Source organism: Peromyscus leucopus, chromosome 8b (assembly GCF_004664715.2).
Source record: "Peromyscus leucopus breed LL Stock chromosome 8b, UCI_PerLeu_2.1, whole genome shotgun sequence".
NCBI classification, from domain to species: Eukaryota; Metazoa; Chordata; class Mammalia; order Rodentia; family Cricetidae; genus Peromyscus; species Peromyscus leucopus.
The window spans coordinates 3,942,978-3,969,624 of NC_051086.1; the positions used below are offsets into that span (position 1 = coordinate 3,942,978).

The window sequence follows — 26,647 nt, forward strand, 5'->3', positions numbered from 1 at the left end:
GTACCTGTTTCTTAGTTGTAAGGTGAAAACCAGGTGGGGAAATGTCATAAATGGCAGCATGGTAGCTAGTGTGCAGTGATGTCACATTGTTCAACGGTAAGTGCCACCATTGCTGCCAGTGTGTGCCACTTCCTCTCGGAAGCCCTCTGTAAGCCCTCTGGCTCACATGTAGCCCTGCTTCCATGTGACTGGCAAGATCTCTCACCATCTCGTGGGATACCACTGGATGCTTGGTTTAGGCCTGTCTTGCCTCTTCAGTTCATCGCCTCTGTCTTGGTCTGCTCTTCCTACCTTTTCCAGAATGATGAAATGAGGTAATGTCTACAGAAGGCTTATAAATTCCTAAGGCTCAGCAGTTGGAAAAGACTGTCCTAGAATTTATGATTATAAGCCTCTTGAGGGCAGAGACCCTGCCACCTCTTGAACTTCTTGCCCTACTAGCCATCAAATAAGAGCTTTCTATTTGTTTATTGCTGATTACATCAGTCCCACTGAGAGAGCCCCAAGAGGGGATAAGGTTTGTCTCCAGCTGGCAATTGATTCAGCCACCCTGGACTGAGCAAAGAGGAAAAAGGCACAAATGCCCTATGCTCAAAGCATTTATCGTCTTGTTCATAAAGCAGACATGCCAATCACTATCAGATTTTGCATGTTATCTTTTGGTATTGCACAATAATGAGGGTGGGAACAGGGGAACATGATGGTGCCTCAGCTCACCCTGAAAGCCACTGCCATGGAAGCTTCTAGAATAAATCCTGAACTCTTTAGCACCCCTCAGCTTTCCTTCCCTACAGACACACACAGTGGCTATCCCTCCACGAGTCTATCTTGATACCACCTGATATAGTGCCTCCCCAAACCCAACAGTTCTCCCCACCTCCTTTTGCCTCCCCTCTGATGTTCATGAGAACAGAAATGTTGTCTTCCCCATCTTTGTAGCTGTTCAGTGACCACACAGAGGGATGTCCATGCACTGTTCCCAGAACCCAGTCACTGTTCCATAACCAATGTGTGAAGCCCAATGAGATCAACGACAGTCAAAGGCCCCAGAGGACTGGAGGAAATGCTGGGCATCTGACTACTGCCTGCCCCCTCTCTGCCTCTTAGAAGGCTCTTAGCACATGGGGACCCTGTTGCTTCTTTCTGTTCCTGTACTGGTGGGAAGTTGGCAAAGGTACCCCCTCCCCCATTGTGTCCAATAGTGCGCTGGCCCAGCCAGGATCATTACCCAACCTTCATGTTCAGGGTAAAGCCTGCAAACGGGGGTCCTCCTGGCACATAAAGCATTTTTATTCTGCTCGCTAAGCTGTCTGGGGTTTACTGCCATGGTTCCTCTGCTTCACACTTGGTTTTATTTATTTTTAATGCTTGGATGCAGAGAGCACTTTTGTTAAGAAGCTCACGATGAATTTTGGCAGCCTCCACTCTCTCCTCCCCTGCCGCCCCCAGCTTCTCCATTTAGGTGCACTTTCTGTTTTCAACCCAGTGCGGAATGGGAATGGGTATCCTCTGAGACTGTCAAGCTTCCAGCCAGCCCTGCATCTCCCCACGCCTGGCTGCAGAGCATACTGATGCCTTGCAGTCCAAGATGGGGGATGATCTTGGCTTCTGGCATAAAATCGAGTGGACTTCTTTGCATATCTGAGGTCGATATTTTCAGTTTACTTTAAAGACAGAGAAGACCCACCTTAGAAGTGTTAATGCTCTAGTACGTTCCTGCCACCACCTTGGTTCTGCTCCCTACTGCCTTCCAGAACCACATCGCCCCATTAAGAAGTGGCATTGGCTGGTAGCGGAGAACTTTAGAGACTGAACATTGGGACCCAACTCCATCCCCAGAAATGCTGACAATCTGTTTACTTCACTGAGAACCATTCCTCTCTAGAAAAGGGTTCTGATGCCTCCCCTGCCTAGGCTACACACTGGGGAGGTAAGGGACTTAGGGGGTGGTTATCAGCCACTAGGCACTTACAAAGCAGCAAACCGAGTCATGTCCCACGAGGTTGGCCTCCAAGCCCACTCATGTTTGGGCAGATGAACCTCCATTTATCATCTGGAATGTGAGGATGCCGTTAGTGACTTCTCTCCAGGTGCTTGGGAAGAATCAGAGAGCATTTAAACAGCCCACTCCATTATTCATTGGAGGAGCAGGATGAGAAGCCAGGGAAAAATTATACTGCTACCAAGTCCCAGGCTTGCTCTGTCTGGGTAAGAGGATGTCTGCAGTGCAACTCCAGGGGGCCATGGCTAGGCTCAAGTCTTTGGAAGCTAAGACCCCTCTAACCTTTGTCTCCATGATGATCCTGTAGATGTGGGAAGAGGCTATCAGCTTGTGCAAAGAGCTGGCCGAACAGTATGAGATGGAGATCTTTGACTATGAGCTGCTCAGCCAGAACCTGGTAAGGCTTCCCCCGAAAGCCACCTGCCCGGAGACTCGTGCAAAGGGCTCACTCGTCTCAGAGACAGAGAAGAGGGAGGCCCGTGGGTTAGGGAAACAGAAGGGTGGAGACGGGCCTGAGTGAGGCCAGGGTTAGCATCACCCTTGCATTGTTAGATGGAGCCCAGCTGGCGCAGCTGTGGCACACCCAATAAATGTTCTGTTACATTTGCAGTAAAAGTTCCACAAATCACCGAACCAATTAAATAAAAGCACAACTTCGTGCTTTTCGATGAACAGATAAATCACATTAACACGCTCCCCATCTGGCTGTTCCCATTAGCATGTCGATGTTCAGGACTTGGTGGGGGAAATAGGAAGTAGAGGGACCGGCCTTCCCTGACTACACTGCAGAGGTTAGGAATTAGCAGGGAGTTGGCCTCACCAGGGGAAATGCAGAGCTTTTCAGTTGCTCCTTGGCCCCTCATACTCCCCCCAAACTCCCCACAGTCCCTGGTTGCCAAGTGCCAGGCTCTTAGGCGCCCTACTCGGTCTATAAAGGCCAGTGTAGACATTTCCAGGAAAACGGTAAAATGAGAGTCAAAATGTCGAGAAGGTCAACAGCTAGGGTGGGGGATGGAGGGCTAGAGTGGTAATCGTGTTAAAATCTGCTGAGCTCTTAGCTGCATGTAAGAGATGACTCAGATACAAACATGGGCCTGTACCAACGGACACTCAGTGACAATATGCCCTGAACATGCAGACGCTTGCAGACGCAGAGGTGTGCAGTCTTCCAGATGTGTGAGTTTATATAGAGACATGCCGGGGCACTACCAATGCACATTCACATACCACCCAGGCACCTGTCAAGATCCACATGTATGTTCTATGTCACATCAAATGATCCCTATAACGCAACTCTTCACATGTTTGTGCTACATCAAGATTTCTTTGGGACCAATAGCAATTGCAAGGTCCTGTGAAGTGTGGAGTGAGCTGCAAACCACTTTCAAGGATATTAACATCTGAAAAGCGTACACCTCCTGGAGCGGACAAAATAGGTGTGCATACACAGGAAGATGTCTGTATCTGGAAACATTTGGGCATCCGTTTACTCTCCCAAATGCCTGTCCCTGCCACATGTTTGCAGAGAAAGGAGTACTGTGGTGGTATTGTGTTCACCAAAATATTGTGTACTCTAATAAAAATATCTGGGGTCAGAGAACAGACAGCCACTAGATACAAAGGCTAGAAAATGGTGGCACTCACACCTTTAATCCTAGCATCCCAGAGATAGAAATCCCTCTGGATCTCTGTGAGTTCAAGGCCACATTGGAAACAGCCAAGCATGGTGACACGCCTTTAATCCCAGAAAGCCAGCCTTTAATCCCAGGGAGTGGTGGTAGAAAGTAGAAAGATATATAAGGCGTGAGAACCAGAAACTAGAAGGCATTTGGCTAGAAGATTTTGGCTGGTTAAGCATTCAGCTGGTTAAGCTTTCAGGCTTTGGAGCAACACAGTTCAGCTGAGATTCATTGGGATGAGGACACAGAAGTTTCCAGTCTGAGGAAACAGGACCAGCTAAGGAATTGGCAAGGTGAGATGGCTGTGGCTTGTTCTGTCTCTCTGATCTACCAGCATGGACCCCAATAACTGGCCTCGGGTTTGATTTTATTAATAAGAACTTTTAAGATTCCTGCAACATCTGGCGCCCAACGTTCGTGTTACGAATTCATGAAAAAGCTGTTTGCCTGTGGCCTTGTGAGCCCCAGCTCAGGCCCAAGCTACACTCAGCCAGTTGTGGTGGCGCATGCCGGTAGGATTTGCTGAAGGAGACAGAGGCAGTAGGATCCCGAGTTTGAGGCCGGCCTAGGAGGCTTGGGAGAAGCTTTAGCCCGGACTGAACCACAAACAGTGGTGGGACCATGGAAGCAGTAGCTACTGCTCCACATTGCCAGCTCCTTCTCATCGTGTTGGTGACTTCGGTGATGCTGCTACCTGGGACGAAGGGTTTACTGCTGCTGGTTCAGAGAAGAATTGACAGGACCATCGTGTTACAAGAAAGCATCGTCAAAGGTCAGTTTGGAAAAGTTTGGCAAGACAAATGGTGGGGAGATATTGCTGTGAAGATTTTCTGTTCTAGGGAAGAATGTTCATGGTTCCAAGAGACAGACATTTATCAGACTGTGATTGCTCCAAACCACAGAGGAGGCAAAAAAAAAAAAAAAAAAAAAAAAAAAAAAAAAATCCGAAGGAAACCATGACTATGCCTAACAGTGACTTTGAAATCTTCAAAAAGATGACAGGATCCTACAACGATGATTCCACATGGACTATGATAAAGCTATTAAGCCGATTAACACCATGGAAAAATCGACTTTGGACTACAAACTGGTCAGGACAATTTCGAGATGGCTAGCTGAGATGATCCAGCCTGACAGACTACTTGAACAAGGACTTGAAACAAGCCCTGAACTTTCCTATTATGCAGAGACTGGACAAATGATACAGGACTTGATGATTAACCCCAAAATTTTTCTTTTCAAGATTCCCTAAAGATATCTTCACCCCTAGAAAGCAAAAAGAAAAAGAGAATATAGATATGAGATAGATCATCGAATCTACTCTGAGAAAAAAGATAAAGAAATAATAGGATAAATAGGTAGATCACTGAATCTACACTGAAGAAAAGGGGAAGATATAAAAATGACAAAAGGTAGACTACTGAATGTATTATGAAAGAAAAAAAGAATATGGATATGATAAGATAAAAAGGGAGATTATGGAATCTACTTTTAAAAAGGAACTACTTGTTTTAAATAAGATAAGTAATGAAAATTTTTTGGTCTGAGTTTATCAGATGTTACTGGACTGGACATTGTTAATATATATAATGGAGTTTTCATATGAATCTGTCATGTTAATGGACTAGACATCATTAATGTAAGTTTTGGCTGTATATATTGTATATACTTATTGGATAGTTTTTTCTTGTATTAGTTATAAGCTTTTTTTAATTTTAGACAAAAAGAGAGGAGATGTGGTGGTATTGTGTTCACCAAAATATTGTGTACTCTAATAAAAATATCTGGGGTCAGAGAACAGACAGCCACTAGATACAAAGGCTAGAAAATGGTGGCACTCACACCTTTAATCCTAGCATCCCAGAGATAGAAATCCCTCTGGATCTCTGTGAGTTCAAGGCCACATTGGAAACAGCCAAGCATGGTGACACGCCTTTAATCCCAGAAAGCCAGCCTTTAATCCCAGGGAGTGGTGGTAGAAAGTAGAAAGATATATAAGGCGTGAGAACCAGAAACTAGAAGGCATTTGGCTAGAAGATTTTGGCTGGTTAAGCATTCAGCTGGTTAAGCTTTCAGGCTTTGGAGCAACACAGTTCAGCTGAGATTCATTGGGATGAGGACACAGAAGTTTCCAGTCTGAGGAAACAGGACCAGCTAAGGAATTGGCAAGGTGAGATGGCTGTGGCTTGTTCTGTCTCTCTGATCTACCAGCATGGACCCCAATAACTGGCCTCGGGTTTGATTTTATTAATAAGAACTTTTAAGATTCCTGCTACAGAGTACAGCAGGGGTGGCCGGGCCACCAGCTGCTGGTTCCTTACTTAAAGCGCTGGAGATGCTCACAAGAACGGCCTGAGTGTGAGATAGGTCACGCACCCCTGCAGGCGAGACACCGAGCACAGCAGGCATGGGCGCTGAGCATGGCTCTGTCCATGGTAGTACAGGCATAGCCAGAGATGCACCATTGTCTGCTGTTGTACATTGGTTCTGGGGTGAGAGTAATGTCATAACTGTGGACCCTTTCAGTTGAATGTGCCTCTGATACAAGCCGTGCTTTCCTCTTTCAGATCCAGCAGGCCAAATTCTATGAAAACATCATGAAAATCCTCAGACCCAAACCAGACTACTTTGCTGTCGGATACTACGGCCAGGGATTCCCCACCTTCCTGCGGGTGGGTTTGCCAGTGACTCAGGCTAGGGTCTGGGAACCGTGGGGTCATAGCTGTTCCCCTGTGCTCTGAAGATCTGCTTGTTCTCTGAAGCTCACGGCTCAGGAGCTGAGCTCTGCTCTGCCAAGGACTACCGCTGTTCCTAGTAGAGCCCTAAGCTGGCCCTTCCACCCTAACCATCAGTGGTAGTGATAGCTTTCTTACGCCACCAATGGAGCTGCTGGGGGAAGTAGTGAGGGCCCCATTTCAGGAAGGAGGCATGCAAGAAAAGACTAGGCAAGATCTACTGCTGAGGAGTTACAAGGCAGTAGTTCTCACCTGTTTGGTCATGGGACTCCTTTGTGCTCTCTCTCTCTCTCTCTCTCTCTTTCTCTCTCTCTCTCTCTCTCTCTCTCTCTTTTTTGGTTTTTCGAGACAGGGTTTCTCTGTGTAGCTTTGCACCTTTCCTGGGACTCACTTGGTAGCCCAGGCTGGCCTAGAACTCACAGAGATCTGCCTGGCTCTGCCTCCCGAGTGCTGGGATTAAAGGCGTGCGCCACCACCGCCCGGCTCCTTTGCTCTCTTAACTGAAGCACAGAGTACTTCTTTATCGTGAACTATCTCTGCAAATGAGTAATATGCAAAAATGAAAACTAACGAAAAATTGAAAATGTCTGGCAACTTACTTAAAAATAACAATAAGCCCATGTGTAGGGTCACACGTTAGCATAAATTAAAAACAATAGCTATAATTTTCCACCTTAAAAAGTCAGTGAGGAACCTGTGTGATCTCTGGACTCAGGAAACAGAGGCAGAAGGATAGAGCAACCTGGTCTATGTAGAACATTCCAGACTGTGCTGGACTATGTAGAGAGACCCTGTGTCAAGGAAGCAAACAAAAACAGCAAAAAGAGCAGACTTCACTTATATCTGGGCACATACCTCTGAAGTCTGTTGTCATCACAGGGTGCCTACGCCTCGGGAAGGCTGCTGCTTGTGTGCAGGATCAAACGTGAGTGAAAAAGACAAATGGCAATCTTAGTATCATTATGGAAGAAATTCTGATCCTGTGGTCCCTGGAAGGATCGTGGGGACCTGCAGAGTCCCTGTAGCATCATATCTAATCAGTGTCTCGGTGGCTGCTTTTAGCATGTAGCAGGTTGGATTTTGTCGTCCATGGGATTGCTTCTATGCAAATCTGTGCTGTGATTCTAGTCAGGGAGAGGCCGGGAAATAGCAGATCTGACCTCTGATCTGACCTCACTTGGTTTACAGTGTAGTTCAGGAACTGAGCCTTCCACTGTCTCCAGTCCACATGGGTGCCACAGTGGACTTACAGGAGAGACTGCCGTGGACAGCCGTGAGATGGGTGGGGAGAGCATCCTGGGTGGAGCAGTGTGGCTGCCCAGTTCTGTCTGCACGTCAGACACTCCGGAGAACTTACTGGGAATGTGTATTCCTGGGATGATTCCCAGAGACTACACTTTAGCAGGTCTAGAGTGAGGCCTGGGAATCTGATCCCCAGGCCACTCTGATGCCCACATGGCTTGGTGCTGCACAGACAGGTAAGTTATAGACTTCGGTTTGCACAGAAGAGCTTGGCCGCCATTAGACTCAACAAGGATGGCACAGCCATGGTCTGGCTGGAACAGGGTTTCCTACTTCATTATCTAGACATGTAGACCTTATAATGCTTTGCTGTGGAGGCTCCCCTGTGTATTGTAGGGTGCTCAGGAGCATCCCTGGCCTCTTCCCTTCCCTGCCAAGAGCATCATCACCCTCAGTTATAACAACCAAAAGACAAGGTTTCGGGAACTGCCAATGTCCCCAGGTGGCCCAAATCACCCATTAACAACTTCTTAAAGGAGACTAATGTGGTCACAGGTAAAGAGAGTACCTGCATAGGTTCAAGGTCAGGAGCCAGTTAATGAAGGGCCTGGTCCCAGCTCTCAAGGCCCATTGAAGGGAATTGGGCAATTTTACAGGCATGTAAATAAAGTGGGTGTGACATGGTGAATGGTGCCAGAAGCTGTTTGTAGGTTGCTCTAAACAAGATCTTCAGCATCCGTGATCTCCCTGCCCTTCAGAACTTGGCCTGTTAGAGCAGTGTCGAACCCTGCTAAGTCAATCCCTGATGAGAAGCTGAAAGGACAAAGATATACCCCAAAGCATCCCCTTCCGCCAGCTCCAGGCTCATTTTGAAAGCCTCTCAGCTCTGCTTGAGTTAAATGTCCTGCACACCCAGAGCCTGGCCTCTCTGACAGGTGTGTCCCCTCTCCGCAGAACAAAGTCTTCATCTACCGAGGGAAGGAGTATGAACGGAGAGAGGACTTCCAGATGCAGCTTTTGAGCCAGTTCCCCAATGCAGAGAAGATGAACACGACCTCTGCCCCAGGAGATGATGTGAAGAACGCCCCAGGCCAGTGTATCCTTGGAGGATGTCCCAGCCAGAGGGCTGGCCATAGTTTTAAACGAGAGCCAGCTTAGAGCTCAGAGCTGACATCAGAATCACTGGCTGCTGATTTGGGTCTCCAGTGAGGATCCAGAGATTCATGTCAGTACAACTGCTCATCTGTAGCCCTGGGGTCTGCATGCGTGGATTCAACTAACCGCAGTTTAGGGTGTTTGGAGGGGGGAAAGTGGGATCATTATTACGTACACAGTATGGCAACTACCTATATAGAATTTACCCTCTTGGGCATCATAGGTCATTTTAAGATTGCTTAGTGTGTGGGAAGATGTATAGATAGAATACCCATTTTGTGTAAGTGGCATCCCAGTGCTCATGGAGGGGTGCATTCAAAACACAACACCACCCGTGGGTGAACAGAACCCTTCCCTCATGTCTTGGTTCTCATCACGAAAATCCTCCCTTGTGTCCCGGCTCTGTGTCTGGCTTTGTGCAGGGTTTTACACCCAAAGTGGTCTGCTTTCAGGTAGGTACAGAGTTGCTATAATGCTACAAGAGATACAGACCAGTAATTACACTACTAGGTATTTATTATAAAACTATAACCCACGTCAAGAGGAAGGCATACAGGGTGCTGTGTCTGAGAGACTGGGGTTTCCTGGATGAGGTAGGTTTGAAGAAGCAGCCAAATCTTAGTGTTAGCGGGGAGATGGCCCAGACATGGGGAAGGGCATTGGGTGTAGATACCTTTCCCAAGGACTGAAAAGGCCTTACATTGCCAGTAGGGGATAAAGAACCCCCTCTCAAGCCGGGCTTCAAGGCTGTCCCTGACCCCCAGCGGTGCGACGTTCTCACTCCCAGCTCCTCCCTCTAGTTTTCCCTCTCTCTGCCACTCCATTTTACTCCTTAACTAGGCCTGTTCGTTCTTACTGTGGTTCTTCTCCACTTCTGTTCCCTCAATTTAGAATGCTGTTCCCTGAGCTCCTGGCTCCACTGGTTTCCATTCACCTGTCCGATCCTAATTTGGTGTGCCACCTCCAGGAAGAGCCTTTCCGAGGCACCTGATCTAAAGGGGCCTTTTCCGGGCTCTTCAGGACCCTGTGACCTCAGCCCTCATTGTTTGATTTTCTTTGTTGTTCTGCATTGTTCTTCATTTTTAAAGATTCATGAACACGCTGGGCGGTGGTGGCGCACGCCTTTAACCCCAGCACTCGGGAGGCAGAGCCAGGTGGATCTCTGTGAGTTCGAGGCCAGCCTGGGCTACCAAGTGAGTTTCAGGAAAGGCGCAAAGCTACACAGAGAAACCATGTCTCGGAAAACCAAAAAAAAAAAAAAAAAAAAAAAAAAAGATACATGAACACAAAGAGGATGGCAGGTCCCTGAGAAAAGACGTCTGTGTTGCCTGCTTTCCATGACATGCAACACACACACACACACACACACACACACACACACACACACACACACACAGAGTCCTTGGCACAAAGTCCACTCTGGAAAGTATTTATGGTTTAACAGAAAGAAAAGAAAAGGAGAGAGAAATCAGAAGGAGGGAAGGCTGCAGGGGAGAGAGAGAGGGAGGGAGGAGCAGAGACCGGCTTCCCTGGACTACATGGAGCAATGTGAAGAGACAGGAGCTGAAGCTTGGGAGTGGGGCAGTGCGGCACAGCTGAGCAGCTGTGGAACAAGCCTGGTGTCTACAGGGACTATGTGCTGCCACTAACAGGAGGTGGGACTGTGGAGGCAGGGGGCACAAATGCCAGGCTAAGGCCGGCTGTGTAGTCCGGAAGGCCATTACCTCAGCTGAGGCCCCAGCGGCACCACACCCTTTAGCACAGATAAAGTTACAGCTTCTAAGGTGGGGTGTCAGGCTGCAGGGCTGCTCTGCCCAGTCTGCTGAAAACCCTAATCCAAACATTTTCCCCCTGGGTGATAAATATTCATCTGTGACCTTTTCATTATGCCCGCCTGCCCTTCTTGCCTGCCCTCCACGGCCGTTTGCTGGAGAAGGTGCAACTGGTGGCTGCTGGCTGCCACCAAAGGCCAGTTGGGCTACACACGAGTGAGTCTGGATTATTACTGAGGCCCCGAGAGTGGACATCCGGGTACTGAACAGCTGTATGGCCTTTTGATGTGGTATAGAGGAGAGAGCATGTGTCCCCAACCATGGCATCATATTTAGGGCCCCGTGGCCTGGTTCAGTACCAGGAACAAGGTGGTAAATCAAAGAGAAAGTTCTGGCATTTGCTAGATCTCTTCAGGAGACTGAGTGCTTCATGAACATTATTTCCTTAAACCCCATAGAATGCTCTAGAATGGTGTTAAATTTCCATATCTCAATGAGAGGAACACACAAGGCAGAGATAAAGCAGTTTGCCTGGGGTCATGAAGCTGTTTAGAGAAGGAGCCGTGGGTTAATGCCAAGTTCTGTCTGTCTGATATCTGTGCTCTAGTATACCATCATTTGGATTTTAAAACTGGCATCAGAAACTATTAACTGTTTCCTGTAAACAACATTCAGGTGTCTTTCCCTTCTTTGCTGCATCATAAACCCTAGAGATGAGCCTATTGTTCTCTGCATTTGACCCCTAGGGAAACTGAGGCTCATAAAGCAAACAACTCACACAAAGCTGTGGTGAGAAGGCAATGGAGCTGGGCTTTGCGCTCAGGCCTGCTGCTTGCCACAACCTTGAATAGTTAACTTTGTCCTCTTTCCTTCTGACGTTAAAGATCAACAGGTAGTTTGGGGGAAGTGGCGGGTCTCACATCTTCTCTAGGGGGTTCAGATAGTGGAAGGCACTTAGAAGTGAAGGTCTAGCAGAAGTCTGCCAATCTGTGCACCAGAGACGGAGAGTCTAGTTAAATAATTTGAGGGTGCTGATGTCATAGGCTTCCCAAGAATGGGTTTCCTTTTGGATGAGTGCCAGTAGCTCAGATCAATATACATGGCTTAGAATTGTCTCTAAAGGAAGTGTTGGCAAACCTTCATGTAAAGGTTAGTCTTGAGAGCTTTGTGCCCCCGGCCACAAGTCCTTAACTACTGTCCCAATGTGTAAGCAGTCACTGATCACATGTAACTAGTGAGCAAGGCCATGTTTCCACAAAGGCTTATATGTAGGCATTGACATACTAAATCATGTATCATTTTCACATGTCACAGCTATTTGAAAATAGGCCATCTGTGCCATTGTGCTTGCCATAGAAATGGGCAATGATCAGGCTCACCACAGTCTGCCAGCCCCTGCCCTCAGCTCAGATACTCACTCCAGAGGGAATGAATGATCTCCCAGCACAGGCTGATTGGGATTTCAGGGGTTTCCTGAAGTTTGCAGATATGTTTCCGGTGAGACTGGTCCAATGCACTAAGTGTTGTTTGTCTTTGAGGGATCCTCATTCCATGTGGAAGTACTTTTCAGAATGGAAAGTGTCAAGCCCCTGCATGCTAGCACATCAAATGGGGGGCCTGTAGTCAGAGGGCATGGGAGCCATGGAGGAAAACGACTCCTGACGAGGGCAGTTAGTCCTCGTGGATAGAGGCATTTACTATCCACCATGGGGTAGCTTCAAAAGCCAGTAAGAGCAGCTCTTGAGTCCCTAGCTGGCAGACATGCCAGGCTCAGGAAAGACTTTTGAAGTTGCGGTGGTCTTTGGGTAGAAGAGAGGGAGGAAGTAACTTGAATGCCTAAAGAGAGCTGGGGGAAGAAGAAATGAAAAACAGGGAAAGGAAAGCAGGGGTCCATGATGGAACCAGTGAGTACTGACGCTTTTCACTTAGTTTGTCTGTCATATGACCAGTTTAATATGAGTAAAGATGGGGCTAGAATAGGAAAGCCAAAGGTCTGGCCAAAACGCCTGGCCAGCCTGCATCCTGTGCTGGTGGCAGACATCGCTAATCACTCACAGAACTTCTTCCAGCTGTTCCTTACTTCCTACTATAGGTTGTCCCTTTGGGGCTGTCAAGAGTTGGAGGACAAAATGATATGTTTGCGTGTTCTAGATCAGAATGTCCCTCAGCTTTATTGTGCATGTATATTATCTCAGGGTCTTTGAAAATGAAGAACTCCTGACTCAGAAGTACTGAGGGAATGCTGGAGATCCACCATGTATAACAAGGTCTCAGATGAAGAGGTTTTTTTTTTAGCAAGGTAACTTAGAAGATAGACTGGTCTTACATTCTCATGAGCACACAGCTCCCCCAGATTCTCCAGGGAATTGGAATTACAGCATTGATGCCCCCAAGATGGTTTGTGCCATTGTTTCCTGTGACCCCAATGGTGGATCTAAAATAAACTATATCTAAATAATTCTAAGCATAGAGTTAAGAACCCTAAATAACCCCCCCTCCGCTCTTTTCTTACAAGCTGTGTGACCTTCAACAAGTTGCCTGGCTTCTCTGAGCCAACAGGAACAATTGTTAACAATGACATCTAGTAGAATTGGAGAGATTAAAGGATACCGTGGGGAGCCCTGCTCTGTAATTGATAGCGAGCCATCCATTCATTAGAGGGTATTATTGTCAATGACAGTATAGCAATGGTAATGGTGATGAAGTGTGGCTAAGCAATTCTGATAGTTGGAGCAGAACCCTGGGATAGTGTTGCAAGGTGGTAATCAGTTCTGATAAAGACCATAGCGAGTGCTCACTGGTCATTAGGGCCTTGTCGGAAGCCAGCAACTTGACCATTGAATAAAAGCATGGTCCCACAAAGACCAGCGCAGACGCTCTTAGCTGGCTCCTGATACATTTGGAATTCTCCTATGGCCAACAAACATGTTTCAAATCCTTAACTCTGGTGACATCAGATATCCAGTGCTTCACTGTGCAGCCCGTCCTGGATGAACACCCCAGGTTCAAGAACAAACCAGTGCCTGACCAGATCATAAAGTAAGACCCACAGCCCATTGAGCGGAGGATGGGTAGAAGTCCAAAGGGCTGAGCTGGTAGCAGGATAGGCCCCAGCACCCTTCTCCTTAGCTAGTATATCCCTGCTTTGCCTTCTGGGAATAGAATTGCCCCCAGTTACCCGGGATATAAGGCTAAAGTCAGAGGTGAATGGGAGGGGCGGGGTTGGGGGGCTGTGGCTAGCTTTGTGTATAGCGAGTCCTCAGTAGGCATCAAACGTAACTGATGTGGGAGCCTGTTGCTCAAGCTGATCCTAGAATGGACCCAAGAAAGTAAGTAGTGTGGGTTGGCAGCTAGCAGACTGGTAGAGGGATGGAACAGAGTGGCCTTGGGCGTGCTGGGCACATTCTCCCAAAGGAACGTCTTTCCAGTCTTTGGCAAAGGTGTGAGTTAATTATGGGTATGTTCCGACAGTCATAAAGTTAAAGTAAGCAGCATGCACGCAGGTGTCCATCTGCTTCACATCAGACTGTACAATCACTGAGTAGGCCATGAGGTGGTGGTCTGTGGGGTCCTTGGCTGCACCACTTCCTACACCCAGTTCTTCCCTCTGGGTAGACGGTCCAGCAGCAAGAGCTCCCTGGGAAGACAGAGCCCCTCCAGGAGCCTCATGCCAACATCACAGCAAATAGATGCAATGCGGATAAGATGGTGGCCTTCTTCCACTTGGCCAGGCACCTGGGGACAGAGGCTCCTCTATAACTAGCATAGTACCCTGTTTTCAATGATGATTGGTCCTCCCCTACGTGCTCAGAAAAAGTGAAGGGGGATGTCTGAGGCTCCTAAAGCAATCCTTGGAGGTCACTCTGGGAATGTTTAGCTTGGTCCTCAGGCATTCTAGACCCTGCAATGGACTGCAGGAAACAGGCCACTGTTGGTGCATTAATGCCAAAATTTCAAATGCCCGGGGTATAAGCCTAGCACACCTTCTGAATCACCTTGCAACCCTGTGCAAATCATTTTTTTTTTTTTAATGGAGCCCCAACACAGACCTTGAAATGCCACCACCAGGGCTCTGACAGATCTGATGTTTAAGATGTTAGAAGCTGGGCATGGCTTCCTGAAACTTCCCCTTTTTCCTTTCTTTCAGCTTTTATAAGTCCAATTACGTGCAAAAGTTCCACTACTCCAGGCCTGTGCGCAGGGGCACTGTAGACCCAGAAAATGAGTTTGCTGTGAGTATCTCCTCTCCTCAGCCATCGTGAGCAACCAGAACACACCTCTGCCAACCACAGGTGCTGGGGAACTCGTTCCAGAGTCAAGGAACGTGGCACTGACATCACACACAGGACCTCATGTCTGCTGGGTCTTCCCATTCTTTGAGTTTTTCTCCTTCCGAGATGTAACGGGGATTCCTGTCAGATGACCTTGACAGTCAAGGACACTTGTGCATTTCCAGGAGGCTGAGTGTGGCTGAAGCAAGTCCTCCAGCACACCCACTGTAGAGTAAATGCTGTCACTGTCCTGAGTGCCAGGCATCTATGTGCATGCTTCCTGGCTTGGACCTGTCATCTTTCCTCAAGGACAAGGCTGGAATGAGGAGGTGACTCTAAGTTCCCCTCAGCTCTCAGCCTGTGATTCTTAATATTTTTAGGAATTAGCATCCTTTTGGGAATCCGATGAACACTGTGAACTCTTCCCCTCGACCACACAAATGGACACATTCAAAATTGCCCAAGAATCCAGACTGTTAGTAAAACCGGGTAGAACTAACTTGGCCTAAGTCCAGAGAGAGATGAAACAACTGTTAATTCCTCGGGTGTCGGGTGTCACTGTGTATCTGGGAATTGCAACGTTTCTTCTCTGGGTGCACGGGAGGCCACCAGGGCCAGGACTAGCAGAATTCCTTAGTCTGTTGCTCTTCTCCCGACAGTCCATGTGGATCGAGAGGACTTCCTTCCTGACTGCGTACAAGCTGCCCGGCATCCTGCGCTGGTTTGAGGTGATTCACATGTCTCAGGTGAGTTTCGGGAAGTCAAAGCAGTTCCTCTCCTCCTCCTCTGACAGTCAGGGCACAGTGAGCCTCAAGAGACCTCGATGACTTTATAAAGGGGACAGTTTGTTGGAAGGTCCTCTAGGAATCCCAGAGTAGGCAGCGCCCAGGGCATCTACTGTCAGAGTTTTTTGTTTCGTGTTTTAATCACTAGGTAAGTTTTTGTCCCCAGTAAATAAAAGGCTCTCTAGAAACCAGTAATGAAATCAGTAGATGAGGAACATTTTTGTGGTGGGGACTATGAGGAAGGGAAAGAGAAGAAGCAGGCTCTGGAAGACCATCCATCTGGTTACCCCTTCAAAGTTCTCCATCCCGACCCAGACCCAGGACCACAGTCTGACATTCTGTAGAATTCCAAAGTGAACCATTTTCTATTTGGATAGACTGAGGCTGAAAGAGGAAAACTCAGAGAGCCAGAGGTGGCTGGAATCCAGATGTCTGAGCTCCCTCGTATATATAGATATTGATGTTTTTTGTTATATTTACTTATTCTAATTTTTGTGTGCCTTTGTATGAATGCTAGTCTCTCTCTCTCTCTCTCTCTCTCTCTCTCTCTCTCTCTCTGCCAGAGGACAACTTTTTGGAGTCTGTTCTTTCTTTCCACCACGTGTGTTCCTGGGATTGAACTCAGAGTCAGGCTTGGTGGAAAGTTTCTTTGCCGCCCCCCCCCCCCCAGCCATCCCAGGAGCTCCAGCACAGACGCTTTACTTACAGCACATCTTAGAGTCTCCATGTCCTCTGTCAGCTAAGGACCACGCAGTTCCCAAGATCCTCAGGACAGGCCAGCACAGTTGTGAGAACCCTTATGGGTGGGAATCTATTTGAGATATCTTAATTTTTTTATTCATTCAAAAACTATTTCGTGGGTGCCGAACACATATCAGACACTGTCCTGAGACCTGGAGATTCCACGGTGCAGCTTCCATGCTGGTGGGGGAGAATGACTAAAAAGTCAAAGTAAACACAAAATGTCAGATGGTGATAAGCGTGAGGGAGGGCTAAAAGGAGGAGGGGTGGCCATTTTAGATAGCAGAGTCAGGGGGAGCGTCCCTGTCAAATGGTTTTGAACAAGGGTCCTGGGGCAGAAAGCAATAGTCCACAAGATATTTAAGAGATGGGCCTTTTTTCTCTCTTTTTCTTTCTCTCTCTCTCTTTTTCTTTCTTTCTCTCTCTCTTTCTTTCTTTCTCTTTCTCTCCCTTTCTTTTTCCTTCCCTCTCTCCCTCCCTCCCTCCCTCCCTCTTTCCCTCCCTCCCTCCTTGTGTTGTTGGTGGTAGAACAGTTGTTTTTCCTTTTGTTTTTTGTTTTGGTTTTTTGAAGCAGGATTTCTCTGTGTAGTTCCTGGCTGTCCTAGAACTCACTCTGTAGACCAGGCTGGCCTTAAACTCAGAGATCCACCTGTATCTGCCTCCCAAGTGCTAGGATTGAAGGTGTGCACCACCACGCCTGACTGAAGAGATAGGCTTTTTAATAGAACAAGCAGCCAGCACAGAGGCCCTGGGGCCAGATCATGTCCAAATCACAACAGCAAAGGGGTGAATGAATAACAGCAATCAGATCCAAGGTCATATGGGATCTTAGGGACACTTTGTCTTCTATGTAAGTGACACAGAGCCCTGTACAGAGGAGGGATACAGTCTGACTAAGGTTTTTAAGCTACTGTTTTGTCAGCATTAAGATCACCTGACTCTGGTCTTCAGTGCCCTCTTTAGTGAGTCTGGACCAATAGGCCTGCAGGCTCCATTTCAGAGGCATGGCCTAGGCCTTGGGAAAATAGAATGATAATGATGTCAGCAAGAAATACTTATTAAAGGCTGGGCGGCAGTGGCGCATGCCTTTAATCCCAGCATTCTGGAGGCAGAGGCAGGCGGATCTCTGTGAGTTTGAGGCCAGCCTGGGCTACAGAGCGAGATCCAGGACAGGCACCAAAATGACACAGAGAGAAATCCTGTCCCGAAAAACCAAAAAAAAAAAAAAAAAAAAAAAAAAAAAAAAAAAATACTTATTGAACATGTGCTAAACTGTCCACTACCATAATTTCATTTAAACCCCCCAGAAATCTTAGAAATAGATATTTTCTCCCACTTACAGATGGGGGAACTGAGGCACAGAGTGAGTTCTTAAGTTGTCAAGGTTAGTGGAAGAGGTCAAGTTTGGCTTTAACCTCTCATAATATCCTCCGGGTCTGGATAGCGCTTCATCTCAGAGTGTCCCATCCATCCTAGTGAGCAGTGTCCTTGAGAGAAATCAAATGGTGTGCTTTTGGTTCAGAGACATGTTAACATGTGTTAAGTGTCAACAAATGCCCCCCCAACCCACCCCTGCCGGAACTGTGCCAAAGGCTTTCCCGCCTTGTCCTATATACTATGACAAAATCCTGTGAGGTGTACACAGTTGTCACTCTGTATGCACCGGTCCCACATCCACAGGTCAACTGACTGCACATTGAATATATTTGGGTAAAATTGCATCGGAACGGAATATGTAAGGATGTATTTTTGTCAGTTGCCAAACAATGTGCTAAAATAACCATTTACATGGCATTTGCCTTGCATTCGGTTGTAAGTAGTCTAGAGAGGATGTGAGGTCTCTGGGAGGGTTGTATGGATGATGTGGAAGCATGGCGCCATGCTGCAGAAGAGACTTCAACACTGTGGATTTCAGTATTCTCAGAGGGTCCCAGAGCCAAATCACCATGGATACAGAAGGATGACTGGACCATTACTAGACCCACTCTTGAGGGGAGAGAGCTTTGCAGCTTTCCATAGCCTGAAACTGAGTCCCTCCTGTGTCCTTTCCTCCTCCAAGTTCTTAGCACTTCCTGACAGACTACACAATTTTCCGAGTGCTTATTTTCAGTGTTTATTAACCGAATATTAAAGACAATGTTGGACTGTAGATTCCACTGCAATATAAATTCCAGGAGGACAGGCATCTTGTCTGCTGTTCTCTCCCTGAAGTGCTGCTCCAAGTGCCGAGAATGGCCCCAGGCCCACACTGCTTCTCAAGAACGTTTAAGTAAATCAGATAAGTAATTGCTGTGCTGACACCCACTGTGTCTAAAGAGTTGCATTTTTCACGTCAGAATTCGGAAACCAGGGGAAAGCAGACAGCGTCTTTTTACTTTCATGCTGTTGGCTTCTGGGGTGGTTCATTTTGATTGTGAGTTTGAATCGCCTAGGAGATGGGTAAGGTACACCTCTGGGTGTGTCTATGACACTATTTTTCAGAGAGAATTAACTAATGCTGCATGTGAGTGGAGCCATCCCACAGTTTGAGGACCAGGATAGAATAAACGGGGGGGGGGGACACAGTCCAGTGTCAGCATTCCCCCTTTTTGCTTCTTGTCTGCTGTGTGCTGGAAGTTGTTCCCCCATACCTTTCCCTTCAGGACGGACTGGGCCTTCTGAAACGGAGAGCCAGAGCAAGTTATTCCTTCCCTTGGTTCATGGGTGTGTGTGTGAGAGAGAGAGAGTGTGTGTGTGTGCATGTGTGCATGTGTGCGTGTGTGTGAATGTGTGCGTGTGTGTGCTTGTGAGTGCATGAGTGTGTATGCGTGTGTATGTGTACTTATAAGTGCGTGTGTATGTGTGTATAGAGATATGTTATGTGTGCTTGTGAGTGCATGTGTGTGTATGTATGCTTATGAGTGCATGAGTGTGCATGTATACTTGTGAGTGCATGTGTATGTGTATATATATGTGTGTGTATGTGTGCTTGTGAGTGCATGAGTATGTATGTGTATGTATACTTATGAGTGGGTGTGTATATATGTCTACATGTGTGTATGTGTGCTTGTGTGTGTGTGCTTGTGAATGCATGTGTGTGCCTGTAAGTGCATGTGTATGTATGTGTGCATCTGTGTGTGCTTGTGTGTATGTGTGCTTGTGAGTGCATGCGTGTGTATATGTTTATATGTGTATGTGTGCTTGTGTGTGTGTGCTCGTAAGTGCATGTGTATGTATGTGTATCTGTGTGTGCTTATGTGTGTATGTGCTTGTGAGTGCATGAGTGTGTATATGTGTATGTGTGCTTGTGAGTGTGTGTGTGTGTGTTTTGTGTGTGTGTTGTTACAGGAATGCAAACAAATCTGGTACATCTTCTGGTAAAGGTTTTGGGAACCCTCTCTCGGGTTTGTCACAGTAGATTTGTTCTTACTGGCCTCTCTTATCACGCTTCAGGATGTGTCTCAGACACAGAGGTTTGGTGCCTTGCTAAGTGATGACATTTCTAAGCATTCATTTTCATTATATGAACTTGTCTCTTATTCCCCGTTCTTTCCCTCATGTGGTGCCATGACCCCAGAACTGTTTTAGGATGGACTTTCAGGAACAGTCTCTCCTATTTGTTGAGGACTTTACCTTGTTCTTAGCCCTATCTAGGAATATGCCAATTCAGCTAGGCCATAAATGACAGTGTGTTGCTGGAGGACCATTACACATTTCTTCACCCTCAGTTTGCAAAATAGGAACTGCAAAATATGGAATGTCAGAGCTGCAATGGATGTCAAAAGCATCCATTGGATCCCATTGGATCCCAAAGCTATAAACTCAAATATCTTCCAAGTCCTGTAAGACAAAGTAAATACAATGTCACGTTAGGCTACCAGTGACTGGCAGATGCTGAAGCAAAGGCAGGCAGCCAGCTACTTACCTCCCCCTTCTGAGTTAACACTGGGGGACTCTTAGCCAGTACTTGCTGAGTGTCAGACCTCTGCAGACCAGCATGACCTGCTGTTCTCCAGATTTTTTCTTGATTACTGTCCAGGGCACTGTTTTGCACATGAGGAAACTGAGGCCAGTGGTGAACTTGAATTTGTCAGATTGATGGCAATTGTTGATGTCTGCCTCATGCATCTAGCTCACAGTGGGGCTCAAGCTGAGGAAGTAGGTGGGAGGAGCTGCGGGGAATGGAAGTTACTGCCCTTTCCGCTCACTTTTGCACTTGTTCCCATGGCATAAGTTGGACACAAGTTATTTTGCCTGCACTGCCCATAGAAACTGAGGCTCGGCTCAGCGAGGATGCCAGAGAGCTGAGGGCCTAATGAAGTCCCAACAGGAAGCTGATGGCAGGTTTGGTGACAGAGTCTGATGTGCTTGTCACAGAAGCCAGCCTTTGCAGCCAAGAACAGCCCAGCTTCCCTCTCCAGCTCTGGCACCTACTGCCCTTGGGCATGTGTGTTATTAGTTACCTTTCTATGACTGTGATAAAACACCGCGGCCCAAAGCAACTTACGGAAGAAAGAGTTTCTTTTGCTTGTCGGGTTCCAGAGGGATAAGAGTCCCTCGTGGTGGGGAGGTATGGCAACAAGCAGCAGACAGGATGGCAGGAACAGGAAGCTGAGAGCTCACATCTTCAACTATAAACAGGAAGCAGGGAGGATGAACCGGAAGGAGGCCAAGGCTATAACTCTCAAAGCCCACCCCCAGTGACATATACTTCCTCCAGAAAGTGCACATCACCTTCCCAAACAGCACCACCAAATGGGGAGCTACTGATCCAGTACCTGGACCTATGGGGGTCATTCTCATCCATACCACCATCGGGCATCCCTCCACCTGTCCTTGAGAGCACGAACTGACTGGGGAGGCGGCTGTGGATGGAACCATCTCCGTGGCCTGGTTGTGATGGCTTTGCTTTTGATTTCTGTTGTCAGCGGCTGACACCCATGCCTCCCTCCGAATGCAGCACCCCGAGTTCCACTCAGAGCTGCGCAAGTGCCCTGCTCAAATGCCATCTGTGGAGAACCAGAGCTTTTATGCTCCCGGTCTCCGTTCCTGATGACTGCAATGAGAATTCAGGTCTGGGAACGCAGAAATAGTCTCCAAGGTGTGTAGGCAAGCCAGTCAACACACCTTCCCATTTCTAGGGACTTGCCTCAGAGCTTGCGTATACCAGACACCCCAGGCTGTGTTGGCATCCAGGTAGTGCTGAGCTCCTTAACTGAGGGATAGATTTTCCTTAGAAGTCATTCTGGACCTCAGCTTTGTAAAGCTCCCTAGAGTTGATTTGTATGCAGGACACAAATCAGACATGGGTTTCAATTTTACACAATAGGCCTATCAGTATTCCCCTCCAGTTCATACCCTATGTGTTTATTTACGTGCATGTGAGTCAATGTGCCTGCATGTATGCAGATGTGGTCGCTATAATTTGAATAAAAATGGTGTCCCCAAAATAGCTCTGATAGTAGGAACTATGAACTTTTAAAAGGCAGTGCCTTGGGGAGGTTCTTGAGTTAAGAAGGATGTGACAGTCTGCACTGAGACACCCTCCCACCATTGCCAACTAGTGCCTTTACCTGAGGCCCAAACCAAGACAACTGCCTGATTCAATTAGAACCTCCAGAACCATGAGCAAAACAAACCCTTTTCTCTGATAAGGAAATTGCCACATGCATTTAGTTGTAGTAGCGCGATGCTGACTAATACCGCTGGTACCAGACAGTATTAGAAAGACAGCTGCAGCAACAGAGAGTCTGTTCTCAAGGGCTTCTCATTGCAGATGCGTCCATCACTGTCTTAGTGCTTCTCTGTTGCTGTGAAGAGACACCAGGACCAAGGCAACAAAGAAAATGTTTATCAGAGATCACGGTTTCAGAGGGTTAGGCCCTCATGATCGCCATGGTGGGAAGCATGGCAGCAGGCAGGCATGGTGCTGGAGAAGTACCTAAGAGCTTCCAGCCTGATCTCCAAGAGATCTCCAGAGAGAAAGAGCTAACTGGGAATAGCGTGGCCTTTTGAAACCTCAAAGCTCTCCCCCAGAGGCACACCTCCTCCAAGGTCACACCTCCTAATTCTGCCCAAATAGTTCCAGCAACTGAGGAGTAAGTAAGTATTCAGATATATGAGCCTCTGGGGACCGTTCTTATTCAAACCACCACAATCTCCAAAAGCAAGCGCTCAGAGAAAAGGTTGGGGAATCTGTGTTAGATCAGGATTTACAGAAATAACTTAAGAGTATGGCTACAGAAGCTGACCTGCTTCTCTCACACATAGAGTAGGTACATGTTGTAAGAGGCATTTCTCAAGGACTCTGCAGCGTCGGGTGTTGTATTGTCTCAATTAATCTTCACTAAATAGCCAACGAAGCAGGCACCACATCACCACCATGATGGACACGATGAATTTAGCTCTCTTCCTCCATGAAGTTTCTCAGATTTCTTACCTCTTCCATCCAGCCCAGCCTTTCCCACCGTGATCTTCCCTTCTCAGAATAACTGTTGTGTCCTAGCCTAACACCCACCGAGTTTGGTTAGGACAACCATACTTTTTCTTCCATCCAGTTTCCCGGCTGTTGTCTCTTCCCGGCAGGAACAGAGTGGAGTGGTTTCAGCTGAGCCCATCTGGCCTGCAAATCCGAAAATATTGACTCTCTGGTCCCGTTGCAGAAATGTTTGCTGACCTCTAGTTTAGTTCTCACTCTGGATCATAAGCTTCTGCAAACTGCAGTGTTTGTTGTCATCCAATACCACTGTTTACCTTGCTTCCTGAGTTTCATTTTCTCTTCCCTTTAACCTGAGCGCTCAGGACCTGCTGGGTGCTCCTAGAGCAAGCTTTCTTGATTTCTCCAGCTAGTAGCATACACAATAGCTTTCAACCAGTATGTGATGAATTGGGTCGATGTGTGTTTTACCCAGTTAACTGGGAGAGAATCCTTCTCTGGGTACACTAGCCTGTGCAGTCAGAGCAGAGCCTGGCACTTCCTGCCTGTGTCTCCCCAGAGAAATTCTTTCCCTCTGAACAGAAAGCCAGCCTGCCTGTCCTTGGCCAGAAGACAGCCTCCGAGCTGACTCCTTACCCTCAGATCCTGCTGTAGCCTGGCGACTAGGGGTTATCTTTAATTCCCACCCAAGTGAAATCAATACCAATGATGACGTTGGCTTCTCAGGCCACCCTCTAAGGCTCTTCTGCCAATCTTGTTTCCAACAGACCACAATTAGTCCTCTGGAGAATGCTATTGAAACCATGTCCACAGCCAATGAGAAGATCCTGATGATGATAAACCAGTACCAGAGTGATGAGAGCCTTCCCATCAACCCGCTCTCTATGCTCCTCAATGGGATCGTGGACCCTGCAGTCATGGGAGGCTTTGCCAAGTATGAGAAGGTGAGGGACCTTGGAACTTATCCCCCTGTACCTGTCCTTGCTTGATCCCACACAGATACTCAGCTTGGCTGGACATCAGGTTCCAACCTGACCTCCCATCTCCTTCCCATCCTGGACACACAAGAAGCAATTTCTCAAGGGTCTCCAGTCCCCTGGCATCTCCGTTGAAGAAAGACTCAGAGGTGACCACAAACCATGACTTTTGGCAAACTCACCTCTTCCATAGAGGATTTGATATAACATAGACACAGGGAAAGAAAGAAACCCAGAATGTGAACATGCAGAAATCTGGGAGCCCAATTCCATAGACAGAGACATAACCTAGACATGTAAGTTACAGAGTCCTCTCAAGAAGCCCCACACAGTTGAGCCTGAGATTGTGTATTTGGCCCTCCTGGTGTAGGTGGCCAAAAGAAAATACCATCAATTATTTGAGTCCTAGTAGCCCCTTTTGGATACGCCAGTGTACCAACAGGAAGGCATGCTTTCCCCAGCATGGCATAGAACAGAAAGCCCGAGCTGGCTTTCAGTTCACAGACCCTGAATGAGGAATGAGCTCCTTCCTACAAAGCCTCACTGCACATCCCCCCGCCCTTTACCATTCCCTGATGCAAAGGCAAGAATACCACAGTATACACCCGTTCAGAGAGTGTGACTCCCCTCACCCAGCCCGTCCTTTTGTCTACCCTGACACCTCTGTGCTCACACTCTTCTCAGCCTTCAGAGCTGCTGCAATATGTCCTTGTAGAGTGTGCACACAAGCAGGATGGGAACTCTGAAACTAGGAGACGGGAGGAATGGAGGAACCAGGAGGGATTCTGGGAGGCAGACTTGAACAAGCACCAGGGCAAATTCCTCACTCAGCTCTCTTCCACCAGCAATGATCTCCAGGAGCCCCAGGAGCCCTCGAAGGCTTCCTAACACAGAAACCCCCTACCCTGAACCCCACCCAACTCAAGCCCCCAGAGTTCTGGTTCAGTAGAACCTCATTAGGACTGGAGAATGTGTCAAGTTCTCAGTTCAAAACAGTTTCCAGGGGAGCTGCTCTGGGGGTCCTGGCACCCCCCTTTGGCAGTACTCCCCTGGAGTTTGCAGCCTGCTTCCAGCGGGTGCTGATCTGAGGGAGCCTCCATAAAGAAAAAGAAAGCAATATCAGATACGGGCAAGGTCCACCCCAATGCCAGAGGCTTCAAAACTCCTCTCACATAACGTTTTGTCTCAACACCAGAGTTGGATCATGTGTCCCTGGTGAAGAAAGGAAATCTTGAGATTTCCTTTGAGAAACAGGAAATCTTAAGTCCCCACCTGCCCCCCCCCCACAGGCCTTCTTCACTGACGAGTACAGCAGGGAGCACCCAGAGGACCAGGACAAGTTGAGCCGCCTCAAGGACCTGATCGCATGGCAGGTAAAGCCTAGCTGGGTATGGGAGCATCCATCCAGGCCCTCACCTTGCCCCAGTTCTCTGGCCCTCGGCTCACCTAGCCTGGCCTCACTCCACATGACCTTATGACCTTCTGTTACTCCTCACCTCTGGCTGGATTACCAAGCAGGCTTACCAGGACACAGATTTGGAGCACCTTACCCTGGGTATTGTGTAGTGCCAGCCAGCAATGGATGCTGTGCCGGAGTTGGTTGAGATTGCTTTCTTTGATGTTAAATTCAGGAGGTAGCTTTTCACAGCGGGGCTCAAATGACCCCCTCCACACACACACACATCCACCACCATCCCCAGCTTGTGCCAATCAGACAATAGAAGACTTGTCGTCCTCCCCCCTTCCTTGTGAGGCTGACCCAGTTTGTTGCAGATAGTGCACAGATGGATATCGGGGCCTGCAAATAATTGAGGTGTTTGTTGGGCTGGCTCGCGGTCCAAAGGGTCCACATCTGCCTAGCTCGGGCAGATTTGGGCCTGAGGACTTGTGATGTGTCTACCTCCCTATCCACTGTCTTGCTGCTCTCTTCTCCTGGCCCACTCTTCCTCCCCACCTCCTTCTGCACATCTGCCGCCGCTCTTAGCTCTTAGAAGCTCTTTCTTCTCCCCTCTGTCATTTGCCTCTCTCTCTGCCTCCTACGCCTGCACATCTCCCTCCTCTCTCTGCTCTTTCTCTGCTCTCCCTTCCTCTTTTATTTCTCTCTCCTTTTTCCAGAGAAGAAATAACCAGACCCTTCCTGCTCCAGCCCTGTGACAGACAGCCTCCTCAGACAGCTGCCCTGTCTGGGTTCTGTGCAGATGGCGCACGGATGGCTATAGGAAGAGTAAGCTGGGGAGGAGGTGAGCAGGAGCCTGGGCCAGGAGTAGCAGTCTACAGGTCGCCCATCCCCTCCTCCTCCCTCCTTGCCAGTCACCATGCAAAGAGAAGTGCGCTTTCCCTGCTAGGGAGTTTGGTTACTCCAGGGAAATCAGGGACTGAGAAGCATTGGGTGCAGACTCTTCTTAAAATAAGTATTCCTAATTCAGGTCCTTCTCTGCCTCTGCCAATTTATGCAAAGTGGGACTTTAAAAATGAAACGCTGAGCGAGCGCAGCAGACATACTTTTCCTGAATGCATTAGGTGCGTCTGGAATTTTCTCTCCCCTTCCCACTCCGCACCACCCATGAAAGCTAAACATCCCTCAGGTCTTTCCATCTTTCTGGGACCACCTGTATCCTTTAATATTCAAACAATAGCACATCCTTCACCACCCTGATCTGAGAGGCAGGAAGGCCAACTGAGTGGGTCCTTTCCCTGAGTACTTCTGGGGCATCCAGGGAGGACTACCAGGTTACACATACTACCAGGTTTGTGCCGTTGCCAGGACTCTGTCGGGCACCGCGTCTCCTCTGGTTATAGTTCTCCATGCTGAATCTACTGCCTTCAGAGGATGGAGCTTAGCCTTGCAGAGAAGTTAATGTAGGCTACACCTT

The 26,647-nt window shown here is 47.9% G+C and overlaps 1 protein-coding gene across 1 annotated transcript in view; it reads left to right on the forward strand.

Annotated features, from left to right (window-relative positions):
• Dock2 (dedicator of cytokinesis 2) overlaps positions 1-26,647 on the forward strand; it is a 419,098-nt gene that overhangs the window by 381,903 nt on the left and 10,548 nt on the right. Inside the window, exons 39-46 of the mRNA XM_028894904.2 lie at positions 2,310-2,399; positions 6,249-6,353; positions 8,613-8,754; positions 13,543-13,624; positions 14,733-14,817; positions 15,516-15,602; positions 23,565-23,741; positions 25,064-25,147. Of these exons, the coding sequence (XP_028750737.1) occupies positions 2,310-2,399; positions 6,249-6,353; positions 8,613-8,754; positions 13,543-13,624; positions 14,733-14,817; positions 15,516-15,602; positions 23,565-23,741; positions 25,064-25,147 (852 nt within the window). The remainder of the gene's footprint in view (positions 1-2,309; positions 2,400-6,248; positions 6,354-8,612; positions 8,755-13,542; positions 13,625-14,732; positions 14,818-15,515; positions 15,603-23,564; positions 23,742-25,063; positions 25,148-26,647) is intronic.